Consider the following 12154-nt stretch of genomic DNA (forward strand, 5'->3'; position numbering starts at 1 on the left):
GGGCGGAGGGAGGGCGGGCGGGGAGGGGGTGCGGGAGCCACAGGTTTAACCCCTGCCTCCCTGCAGCCTGGCCGGGGCTCCGCGGGGCGGCTCGGGGGCACAGCCCGGGGCGGGGGGGGGGGGGCTGGACCCCATCCTGGGGTGCTACGAGCCGGGAGGTGCCACTGAAGGGATATATCACCGCCCCACACAAGGCCCGGCTGCACCTCTTCTCCCTCTTAAACCCCACCTGGCTCTGAGATGCTTGAGACCCCCCCGGGAGAGTTTTAAACCCCCACGCTGGGGCTGAGCCCACGCAGATGCATCTACCCCATGGGGGGGTCGAAGACGGCCCCGGCACAGCCCCGAGCCCAGGCCACCCCGAGCATCCCATGCTCCGAGTGGGGCAAAGCAGAAATCCAGGCTGCAGCCTCCCCTCCCAAGGTTCTGCTCCATCACCAAGGTCCCCCAGTGCCCTGACTCCCTTCCCAGTAAATCCCAGTTTCCTCCCCAGTGCCATGGATGGGCTTCTTCCTTCCCGGGACAGTGGGGTGCAGCTATCCCCCCCGTACCCACAGCGCGCAAGGGCAGAGGTTTCAGTGAGACAAAGCGGTCGAGCTCGCTCTCCCCGCCAGCTGCTTTACATTCCTCCAGCTGCATAAAGCCATCTTAAATGACCAGCGTAGCCCCTGCCTGCAGGAACCCCCCCCCCCCCCCCAGCCCCCAGCCATGATCCCAAATCCTCCTCCGGACATCCCAGCAGAGCAGAGAGCAGCGCTCGCACCTTGGCTGCCCTTCGTCTCTGCAGCATGGAGCTGCTGGGCATGAAACGCCATCAGTCAGAAAGCCACCGGTCACGCAGTCACCCCTGGAGAAGCCACCTCGCTTCCAGACACGTTGCTCCTGTTCCCGCTGCTTCCCAAATCCTGCATGAAGTGGTCCAGCTCCAGCTGCCAGCCCTGCCCTGCCTGTCTGTGGGCCTCAGCTTTCTGCTCTCCAGGACCCTCGTGGAGAATTTGGGCAGCACTGGATCCTCCCTGAGCAGCCGTATCCGCTCAGCAGTGCTGCTTCCCATGGCAAAAATAACCCAGGGCCACCAGTCCACCATGGAGACGGGTTCCTGCAGCTTCCTTAGACCCCCAAGGCCAGATTTTGTGTGGGTTTCTACCCATTTCTCCTGCTCCACCTTCACAGTTCATACTTCCAGGGGTGCTTAGAGCAAAACACCTTATTAGCACAAGAAATACAGGTTTAATGCAGTGCTGAATACCTTCATGCCCACATCCCCCACCTCGGGCAGGCTTGTATGGAGGTCCCAGACCTTGCATGAGCCCTGCGCTTCTCCTTTGCGAATGGCTTCATCTCTACACCACAGGGTCTCTCTCTTCCCCTCATCTCCTTCAGCTTCCTTGCACCACTGGCTGGAGAGAGACTGTCATCACCTGCCCTTTGGCACCTGGTGACCGGAGATCTCCTCCATCAGCCAAGTTATTTATTTTCCTCCATTAATTCAAGCTCGGGATTGGGCTTTGCAGGGTGTGAGATCTTTGTGCCCAACACTGACCAACTTGAGAGTGGCACCAAGCCCCCAATCCGCCAACAGCTCCAAGGTGGCCCCAAACCCCTAATCCTGGTCACACCAGCCATGTGCCCCATTTGGCTCAGAGAGGAAAGCAGTCAAGGAGAATTTCAGCAGCAAAAACTCATCTTTCCATCCATTTCTTCTCTCCATCTGTCTTTAGTCCTTCCCCAGGAGCCAAAGACATCCCCCTGTACCAAACCATGTCTGCAGGTGCCTGTTCCTGCAGCTGTACAAGGGAAATCACCTTTGTAATAAGAAACCTCTTTTAACAACACCTTAAATCATCAGCTTTGTTATTTTCTCTTTAAGCTGATGAGCACAAGAAGTCAAGATGCATTTCTGCACCCGCATGGGCTGGACGCATCTTTCGGGAAGGAGGTGGCAATCACTGAAGTACGGCTAGCAAATGCAGATGAGTCCTCACCCCACCTTGACTCTCCCATACGGGAATACCTGTGATCCTCAAAGAGCCCAGCCCTGTGCGCAGAGCAGGCGACAGAGCTGGGTCGTCTGCGGGGATTGTCACAGGTCTTCTTGTTTACAAGCTCTATAAATAATTTTACCGCTCAGCTCCCTCCCCTGCGAATTGTGAGCATGATTTTGCTGAAGGACCAAGTCACTACAGGGGAATGTAGGAGCCTAGAGCTGCTCTGCACATCGTCTGGCACCCACCATCTACAGAAAGTACAAGCAGTGCCATTGCTGTTGCATTTCAGGGCTAACTGGAGCAATCCTGATGTGAACACACATCTTCAAGACAAACTACAAAGCTGGTTTTTAGAAAAGGCAGCAACATGCCTTGTGGATTACAGCATCTGATGTGTCAGAGCAACCCAAAGCCCAGGATGGTCCATGCTGCCCAATTCTGCTCTGAGCTATGGGCCGGCACCCCTGCAGCCTCCGTGTAGTTCTGGGATGGCAATGTCCCATACTGTGGTTGGAGGACCTGCATTTTTTCCCCATCTTACTGTCCCCGCTGCGTTATCTGTGCACCGACAGCTCCATGCAGGGCAGATTCACACCGGGCAGGTTCAACTCACCCAATGGTCCCAGCTTCTCATCATCCAATCCCTTGTTTCACCACTCTACTCATTTCCAGCTCCCTGCAATTTTTGCTAGCAATGCCCCTCTATTTCTCCTATGCCTCGATAAAGATTTTAAAGGGGTTTGCGTAAACAGCAAGCTCCTTCCAGCTCCCACCAGGAACAGCCGGTACCTCCTCTCCCAGCTCTTCCCTTGCACAGGGTGGACTTGAAAAGCCCGTTTGTAGCGTAGGTCTGTGGGCAAGTTATGAAAGTGCTTAGAAAAATGGGGACGCAAAGCCCAAGTCAATGAAGTTATTTTGTGTCTCCACTGCAACGGCAACAGCTGAATTCAGGACTGTAGATCCTGGCCCCACATCAGGGCTAAAACTTATGGGAAAGTTCAGCCATGTCCTAAGCGCAGACCCAGGAAATAAAGGCCGGCCTTGTCAGGAGCAAGGTGCTGTGTTACATCTCTGTTGCGTCTCATAAAGAATACATTCACCCTTTGGCAAAAACGAGGCTCTTTATCTTCATCTGCGAAGGAATCTGGCTGACAGTTCGATACTGCCAACATCAATCCATCTGCGATCATGAATCAGGCTCCAAAAACCATGGGATTGGCTTGCAAATAATAAAACTTGGGTCCTTTTTATTTGCCTTCTGGTTCCTGAGCCTTTAGGTCAAACTCACTTCATGTTTTCTGGGCAATCGAGAAGAGGAGACGATTCCTTTTTTTTTTTTTTTCCTCAAATGAAAACTGAGATTCTCCTACAAACTACTGAATAAACAGCATGGGTTCCAATAACATCCCCCGCCACGCAAGCCTCGTGGCAGGATCGTGAGCTGGCCAGACTGCAGGCTGGAGGAGCTGGCTGCACACCATACCTTTCCCTGGAAGTTTGTAGTCCAATATCCCTGACGTTTGATCCGGTGCGCGTCTGTGGGCCAGGAGAAACGCACATGCGAGGGCTGCCAGCTGCAGGCGACGGAGCTGGAAAACTGCAGGACCGTGAAGTGTTGCAAGCCGGACTAAAGAAATCCGGATGCAGGAGTGAGTCCTGTCCCGGGGATGGAGGAGCTGCTGCCTGACTTCACATCAGGCTGCAAAAACATGTGGCCTGATGTGGTTTCTTCTGCCCGGGCACGAAGGCTGCCTATCCTGGGGAACACAGAGGTAAATCCTGATTATCAGTCATCCTGCAGTGAAAACCACAGTCCCCGTTCAAACCCCACAGCCAGACCACCCCAACAACTCTCAGCCAGCTACACAACCCAAGTTGGCACCAACCTCCTTTCATCAAGCAGGGAAATACAGCTCCCATGAGTGGATTCTGCTTATTTTTTTTTAAAACACGGGCTATGGCATGAGACCCTGAGCAAAATCATCACAGCCTTGTGGGAACTGCGGCTGGTGAGAGGGCAGATGTGCTGGCACCCAAATTTGGGGTTGTCCAAAGCAGAGGCGAGATTCCTGTTGTAAATCCATAGTCTTCCTCCATCCCCATTGATGACTAGCGACCATGTCCTTTATTTTTGGCATGCATTCGAGGAGGAGTCAATACATCCCACAACAGCATGCCAGAGATCCAAGCTAGAGTCAGTGGAGATGGAGGTGGAGATGGAGTCCTCCCATCCCAGTGAGATGGACATGAAATGAGATAATGCCTCTCCTCCATACTCCACGGCTAAATCGAGCAAAATCCAAATTTTCTTCATCCAAAACTTCACAAAACTCCCATCCTACACCTGGAGCTTCGTGGGTTTCCTCTCCTTGCCTGGGCATTTCAAAGCTGATTCATGCAATTTCTGCAGAGAGACACAAGATCACGGTACCTCCCCAGCCCCCAGCTCCAGCCCAGCCTCCCAGGAGGGCAAGAGTCGTTATCTTCAAAGACCCCCAGCAGCAGAAGGCATGCCACCAACGCTGGCAGCCCCGCCTGAGCCTTGTTGCAGAGTTCAAACAGCGCTGAGGCACAGCCCCGACTGATCTCCTCCATCTGCTTTCCCACACCACCTTGTTTTGGTGGGCTTTATCCCTCCCTCCCTCCCTCCCGCTGCCCTCCTCAAAGAGGGCTCTTCTCTCTTTTGTCACTTCTACGTTGCACTGCCGTTGTGCTCTCTCTGGAGGAGGATGAGGTCCTGCAAAGTCCTGCTTGGAGAGCATCAGCCACAAGCTGGATACCCTGGAAATGCGTCCTATCAGCCCTTTTCCTATTTGTCTCTCTTTTTGGCCCTTCCAGCAGGCAGCAGCTATGAATTCTCCTCCATAGCCAAGAGTGGCCACCACAGAGAAGTCTGTCTCCTCCACCTCTCAAAGCCTTGAGGCTACACATGGGCCCGGCAGGAGTGTAAGACTCCTACTCCTGGCCCATCCTGCTCGACAGCCCTCCTCCCTGCAGGCACAGAAGCCACCAGGAGGTAGAGAGGGACATTTGGATAATTGGGACTGATGGCTTGGGTGGCTCCATTCCACGCTGGTCCCTCTGGGCGCCATGTAGAGATGGAGACTTGGGTGGGGAGGCAAAACATCTCTCTCCAAGCTGCAGAGTCAGTCTTGCCTCCCTGCACGATGCCCCAGGAGCTCCTCTCACCGCTGGCTCTGCAGATGCAGTTGGGGTGGGGAGAGGAGAGCTGGCAAGGATCCTTCGGGCTGAGCCTTGGCCTGTTTTTATGCTGTTCCTTCTCATGCATTAAACCAGTGGTGGAGTAATGCTGTAATTCACAGCGGTGAAACCATGGGAGAAGAGCTACCTCCTTCCCATGACTGACGGTGTAACCCTTGAAATCCTCAGTGGGCTCTTTGCAGCCATCTCTGAAGCTGGTCTCCTGTTCCACCTTGATCCAGGGCCTGGCTTTGGTTCAGTGATAGCAGGAGATGTGCCTCCAAGCTAGAAGTCAGCACTGAATGTCTCCTGGAGCTGCAAGGAGACACCTTGCCTGCAAGCAATCAGCACCTCTTCATGACACAGCAGCTCAGGGAAGCTGCCTCCAGCTGCAAGTCTAGTACAGACACCACCTTACACAGTATCTGACTTCCTGCTCCCATCCTGATAAGCGATTAAACGCGGGCAAGAGCTCCTCCTGAAGGCAACTGTGTTTGGGGGATGTTCAAGCAGAGCTTTCATAGTGGAGCAGCCTTGGAGATTGCTCTGCCTAATGGGCCATGTGTGAAACAGCCTCACTCGAGAGCTTTATCATGTCTCATAAAACACCTTGAGCTACAAAGACATCACCCTACCTCTCCTGACTCGTGCTCCAGGGAAAGGAAGGAGCAGCCTTTACGTCTATCACCCTACAGCAATCTAACAACCTGCAGGACTCGCCCTGGAGGCAACATAATTTGTTACAGCACCTTGAATGCAAAGTGTGTTCCCAAGGGCTTTGTGGAGTTGCAAGAGGATCCAGTCAAACCCTGCGAGAGCACGTGCCAGCTCTGGGTTGCCAGCATCTGAGAACGCCTGTTCCCCATGCAAACAGCCATAACTACTACAGGCGGCAGTTGTTTTTGCATGAATCTGAGTGCTGGAGGACTTTCAAGAGCTCTAAAGCTGCACCTTTAGGGGTTTTAAGGCAGTCAATGACTGATGAGGCTTAAAAAGATAATTTATCAATGGAATTATGTAGTTCAACTAGAATGGGAAATCTGGTAGGTTTTTTTTAGTGTCTGAGCATGTTGCCAAGCACAAGATCAATGCACAGTCAATAGTCTATACTCAGCAATATAGACAGGACAGTGAGTAAGAGATTCTCCTCCAGGGATGGAGATCAGCAACCAAATAGGAGAGAAGGGTGAAGAGAGGCTGGGCAAAGCAAGGGGGAAGGACAGAGAGTAAAAATGGGGTAGCACAGTGCCCTGCGCCTGTCCACATCTCCTGTCTCCACTGTGAAACATCCCCACCTGCACCCCATGGCAAGTGTCTGGCCAGGGGCGGCATCATCTCTGGGAGGGTCACGAAGAGAACGGCGGTGGCAAAACCCTGCCAGCTCCTCGGGAGAGGTGAGAAGCAGAGAAATGTTCCCCGGCAGGTTGGGCAAGGCAGAGGTTTTGGCTTGGGGTGGCGAGATGCAAGGCTGGAGCCTTGCACGGGCTTAGGATACCCTCTGCAGGCCAGCACTGAGCTCCGCACATCCCGAATCGTAGAATCACGGAATGTTTTGGGGTGGAAGGGATCTTCAAAGATCACCTAGTCCAACCTCCCTGCCATGGGCAGGGACATCTTCCACTAGATCAAGTTGCTCAAAGCCCTGTCCAAGCTGACCTTGAGCACTTCCAGTGATGGGGCATCCACAATTCCTCTGGGCAAACTGTGCCAGCGTCTTACCACCCTCATCGTAAAATATTTCTTCCTTATGCCCAACCTAAACCTACCCTCCTTCAGTTTAAAAATGTTGCCCCTTGCAGGGGTTTGGGTTGGAAGACAAGCTGGAGACACAGAAACCAGTTCTGTCCAGGGTGAGCTGGATGTGCAGGAGTAATTTGGCAGAATAACTGGCAGAGATCCCTTTCTAAATCCGCTGTCGGTAGGACCTCTGCACAGCAGCTTGTCCCACAAGTGGCTTTGGTGGGGAACTGTCTCCTCTTACTGTGTTCTCTGTCCCTCCTCGAGGGCTCCCCAGGCCCTAGCTCCCAGGTCAGGCTGATCCCGGGGAGCAGGCAGCTTTGTGGGGGGCCAGGGCATCCATGGGAATAACATATCCCATTTGAATCTGTCTAGCAGCAGCATCTACAGGAGAGGCACCCAAGTTGCTGGACTAAGTCCAGACCCAGCATCAAACCACTGCCTCCTTCATGTCCTCATTCGTCTTAATAAAGTCACTACAATTCTTTTTGTTTCCTGGAAATCAGCTTTTTTGCCAACCAGCATTTTGTGGATCCCCACAACACCAAGGATCGATGCACCGATATCCTTTTAGTCATTCAACAGCTAAACTAGAGACAACTAAAGCTAGAAGTGTGGGTGAGACAGCAAGCAAATGACAACCCCTAGCAAGTTCCTGGCACACATTTAGAGGCTGTTTCTTGGGCACAGATCTTCCCTTCCTCTCTCCAACCGTGGGTCTTTCAAGGAGGCCCAAAGATGTAGGGCTTCACCTCCATCTCTGCAGCCAAATTTTCTCTGCTGCCAACCCCATGTCTAGGGTAGCTGAGAGCCTTCGTCAGAGAGGGAGCTGACACTAAAATATGGTGAAAAGACAGATTGTTTTAGTGCCCCAGTAAACAGATGAAAAGCAGAAGAGAAGCACAAGAGATTTCCATAGCAACCAGTGCAGAGGCTCTGCCTCCTCTGATTTTCTCTGATTCACCTTCTCTGCCCACGGATAATCCAGGAGTGCTGGTATGATCACTGACCCTGCTGGAAAGGGATGACCTTAAAGGAGGTGCGGTGAGTGCGTGATGGAGCTGGGCGGACAGAAATCCCCTGCAGCATCTCCTTCACCAAAGGAAGCACCAAGTTCCTCTGGAAGGGGATTCTGAATCTAAGGCTTGCTTTAAAAAGCCAAAAAAACCCAAAACCCAAAAACAGTTCTTCAAGCTGATTCAGACCCCTGAATATAGAAACCTGCAAAGCCAATTCATGCTCTCAGAGCCCTCAGTACAACTGCCATCACGGTGACATCCAGCCCAAGCACTATAACATCTGCGTTTCAGGCAATACACAGAAAGGCGAGAGCTCTGTTTTTAAAATAAAGCCACACACAGATTCGATGCACCTTTGGTCTTCCCAAGAAAAAAAAAAAAAGAGCAGCAATATAAAATCACCCTGGCCAAGCTGAGGGCTAAGAAAGATGTTCTTGCACACCTGAAGATGAACCTGGTAGGAAGCAGTGTCCTGGGGGAAGCTGATGAAGCAGCTGGGCTGGAGAGCACAGAGAGCAGAGGGACAGCAACCAGCATCATCAAAGCAGGATGGTGGCTGGGGCAGCCCTCTGAGGAGAAACATGTCTTCTGAGCCATGCTGGTGTTTGAGATTTCTTCCTCTACTTATCAGAGAGGTATGTGATAGAAACAAGTACTTGTTCAGACAGGATGGCAGGTAGGGGAAGATATCCCAGCGGGACCGGACAAATCCCAGGCTTAAATTTCAGTGAGAGAAATTCAGGTAAAAGAGTGAGAAACTAAAAGATTGGGAGCGATCATTTGGGAAGGCTGCAGGGTCCCCACTGACGGAGATCTTTGAGAAGAGGCTGAATGTATCTGTCAGCGATGACATACACAGAGCTGATCTCATCTTGGACCAAAGTGTAGGAGCAATCTGGATCGCCATGTCCAGCCCTCTGACCAAAGGCTGCCATGCAGCAGAGGTTTAGTTCTGATGGTCAACCGGGCATCCACACCATGTGCTATGCTGGGACACAAAACACCTCCCAACCACCCACCTAACGAACAGATTAACACACCAGGGGGGTGCCTCTGAGCTCAAAGACCTCTCCTGCACCTACAGCCCTGAAGCAGGAGGGAGGTTGGGTAAAAATCAATCCAGCACCGCAGTTATCTGGACTGGGGTGAAATTCCCTTAAACATGTTTGCTGCTGGTTAAGGGCATTAGGCATTGGAAAGCAGGATGTGCAAACCCAAGGCATGGCGTCTCGGTGCTCTGTCCTGCTCAGCATGCAGCTTTGCAAGAAAAACAATAACTCCCCTAGCAGATGCCCCAAAAACACGCGCATGAGCTGATGGTTTGGTGGCATTTACTGATACCTCATGCTTGTCCCATCCAAACCCTCCGCTCCGCCCCTCCACGATGAGGCCTTTGAACGTCCCTGTGTGAGCGGGTGTCTCTCCCAGTAGCATTGTGTCAGCAATGCAGAGGTCCCCGGAGGCTCTGCTACCCTCGATCCAAAACCTGAGCGCTCCGCTCAGCTGCAGATAAATAAACTCCAACTCTATGGCAGCGATGAGGAAGTGCTGGAGGCATCAGAAAGATGGAGACACCAGAGAGATCTGGTGGCCACAGTGACCTAAAACCAAGAGAGAACAAATCTCCTGAAAAAATCCCTAAATCTCTATTATACCCATTTTCCCCTCATTCCCTGGGGGCTGAAGAGAACAGTCAAACCTGTGGCAGGCAACTGACAAAGTCCAGATTGACCCACATCCCCCTTCCCTAGCCCAGCTGAAGAAACGGCCTCTCCTGCGCCCCGTGTGAGCCCTAACACCCCAACCTCAGCCCCCACCGCTGGTACAGGAAAGAGCAAACTCACCCCAGGAGAAGTTTCAGGGCAATGTGACTGGGATGGCTTATCCCCTTCTTCCTTCCCTGCTACCTCATCTCCCAGGATGATGGGATGTTACTAAATGTCCTGTGCGCTTGGTGCTGCACAGATATTGAAGCAGGGGTCCAGGATCAGCTTGAGCAGAGAGACAAGAGGCCTTCCTGACCCAGCACACGTGATAACCTGGAAAACAGAAGAGCTGGTGAGATGGGCAGGCCTCCTGCCTGCACGGGCGCTGTACTTCTCCCACTCCTCACATTTAACAACCCAACAAGCCGTGGCCCAACTTCAGGAGCCTGCACACAGCTTCGCTCACGCCAGGCCAGCTCAGAGGCCTGCTGGTGGGCTTTCCAAGCAGAATCCCTCTCAGACGCATCACAAGGAGCCCAGATTTTGAAGCAATTTAGGTGTCTGGAGAGGGAGATAGACACCAGGTGGGATTTTGACAGCACAGAGGCAGTGGCAGCAAGGTGCCCAGCGTGGCCACACTCGCCCACCCACCCGCTCCCACCCCTTCCCGGGGTGCCACACTGTTTGTGGTATGCGTCACAGCAACTCGTAGCTCCGCAGACAGAGCCTGTAGCTGCTAACAAATTAAATAGTCCTTACCCAGGCTAAAGCCACACTATTAAGTGCTTTCTTCCTTCCCAAACAGGGTGGCCACATCTAAACTACTTTTGAAGAACAACCTGTGGCCCCAGTAACCCCAAAACTGTGCCTGGGGATCGGCTGAGTTGCAATGGGGCTAGTTTTTCAAGACCAAAACTGTGCCAAGGATCTTTCTAACAATTCACTGGGACACTTTGGGGTGTAACACAAATCCCTTCCCTGGGATCTGGAGTCACCCCCCCAACCAAATTATGGAAGATTTATGTCCGACAATGGAAAAATAGCTTTCTGGTGACAGGAATAGGCTCAGACAGTTGCCGGGGGAGGGCTGTGGGTTGCCAGCACTGGAGGTCTTTAAGAGGAGGCTGAACAAGCATTGCTCAGGAGTGACTCGGGCTGAGCTGATCCTGCTGCAGGGATGGGGGAGTGACTGAATAACCCGTTGGTAACCTTGCCAGCCCAATTTTCCATGAGTCCTGTACCCCCTTGGGCAAAGCCGGGGCGTGATATTACACAGATCTGAAACTCCACGTAGCATTTGTCTTTAATAACCAGCCAGTCAGCTAAGTCCCCTGCCACCAGCAATGTGGCAGGGGGGATTGCATTCCCCCAATTCCCAAGGTAAGCATGTGCATCTGGATGCCACAGCTCCTCTCCTCATCCCTTCCCTCCTGGAAGAGTGTCCTTCTACAAACCCTGTCCGGAGGAAGAAGGGGAAAAAGGGGAGCTACCACGAAACAGACCCCAGGAATCTGCTCCTAAGGCACCTGATGACACCACAGGGATGGAGCTGGGGTTCACTGTACACACCGAGCTATCCCGGCCAGCAGCCAGCACCCCTTGCTCATGCCCACACCTCGCCGTCTTGCTTATTTTCAAAGCCTGTTTGCCTGGCTGTTTGCTGCCTCCTTTTCCCCGCCCGCCCCGCTCTCGATGCACGTCCCCTCTATGCCATCTCTGTTTTGCAACCTCTTTCCCACACCCTCCCTTCCCCACAAAAAAACCCCAAGATGATTAAATGTGATTTTGCATCTCTTCCTCCAAGGCTCCCCCATAGGATGCAGCACCTCTCAGGAGGAAAATAGTTCAAAGCTTTTCTCTCTCAGTAAAAGCTGTTTGTTAAATTGTCAGTCTGTTCCATAAGCCTTGCAGCTCTCCTCCTCATTTGCTAATTGCTTAATGCTGCAGGCCAAACACTGTCGGTCTTCCTTCAGAAATGGCTGTTCCTCATATTAAGCTTCTGAGGAGTATTTGTTAAATGTTGTTAATGAAAATAATCAACTCTGCATCGCTAAACCTTCAAACGCTGACAGCAGTGGATGTACAGCAGTGCTGTCCCTGCAGCTGCAAGACTTCATACAGCACCATAGGTAGGAGCGCACCTTCGTAAGATTTTTAGCCCGGTTTCTTAGCTTGGGCTAAGGAGGCCCTGCATGTCTAATCACTTCTTAGATACAGAAATCTTAAAGATACTCCACATCAAAATATTCTGTGCAAATAGGAGCTAGGTATAAGAAATGTAAATTAGTGCCCTGCACTACATGGGATATATTACTAGACACTGGAGAATCCACAAAGATTAGAGCTTCATGGGCTCCATGTAATTTCCTAAACCTCCCTGCCCCTCACCTCCCAGGAGCTCACACCCTAAATTAGGCAGGAGTAGGACCTGCCCCACCGCCCCTTTTACCCCTCCTCAGCGAGTTATTTAGCAGAAGTGGAAGACTTGAGATTAATTTTAAGC

The 12154-nt window shown here is 52.3% G+C and overlaps 1 protein-coding gene across 1 annotated transcript in view; it reads right to left on the reverse strand.

Moving 5' to 3' along the window:
- CHRDL2 (chordin like 2) overlaps window positions 1-3281 on the reverse strand; it is a 30708-nt gene extending 27427 nt beyond the window's left edge. The window contains exons 1-2 of the mRNA XM_059823962.1: window positions 3277-3281; window positions 2125-2180 (exon numbers count right to left, since the gene is read on the reverse strand). Coding sequence (XP_059679945.1) covers window positions 2125-2180; window positions 3277-3281 — 61 coding nt within the window. The remainder of the gene's footprint in view (window positions 1-2124; window positions 2181-3276) is intronic.
- Between the last annotated feature and the right edge of the window lie 8873 nt (window positions 3282-12154).

Source organism: Gavia stellata, chromosome 1 (genome assembly GCF_030936135.1).
Source record: "Gavia stellata isolate bGavSte3 chromosome 1, bGavSte3.hap2, whole genome shotgun sequence".
NCBI classification, from domain to species: Eukaryota; Metazoa; Chordata; class Aves; order Gaviiformes; family Gaviidae; genus Gavia; species Gavia stellata.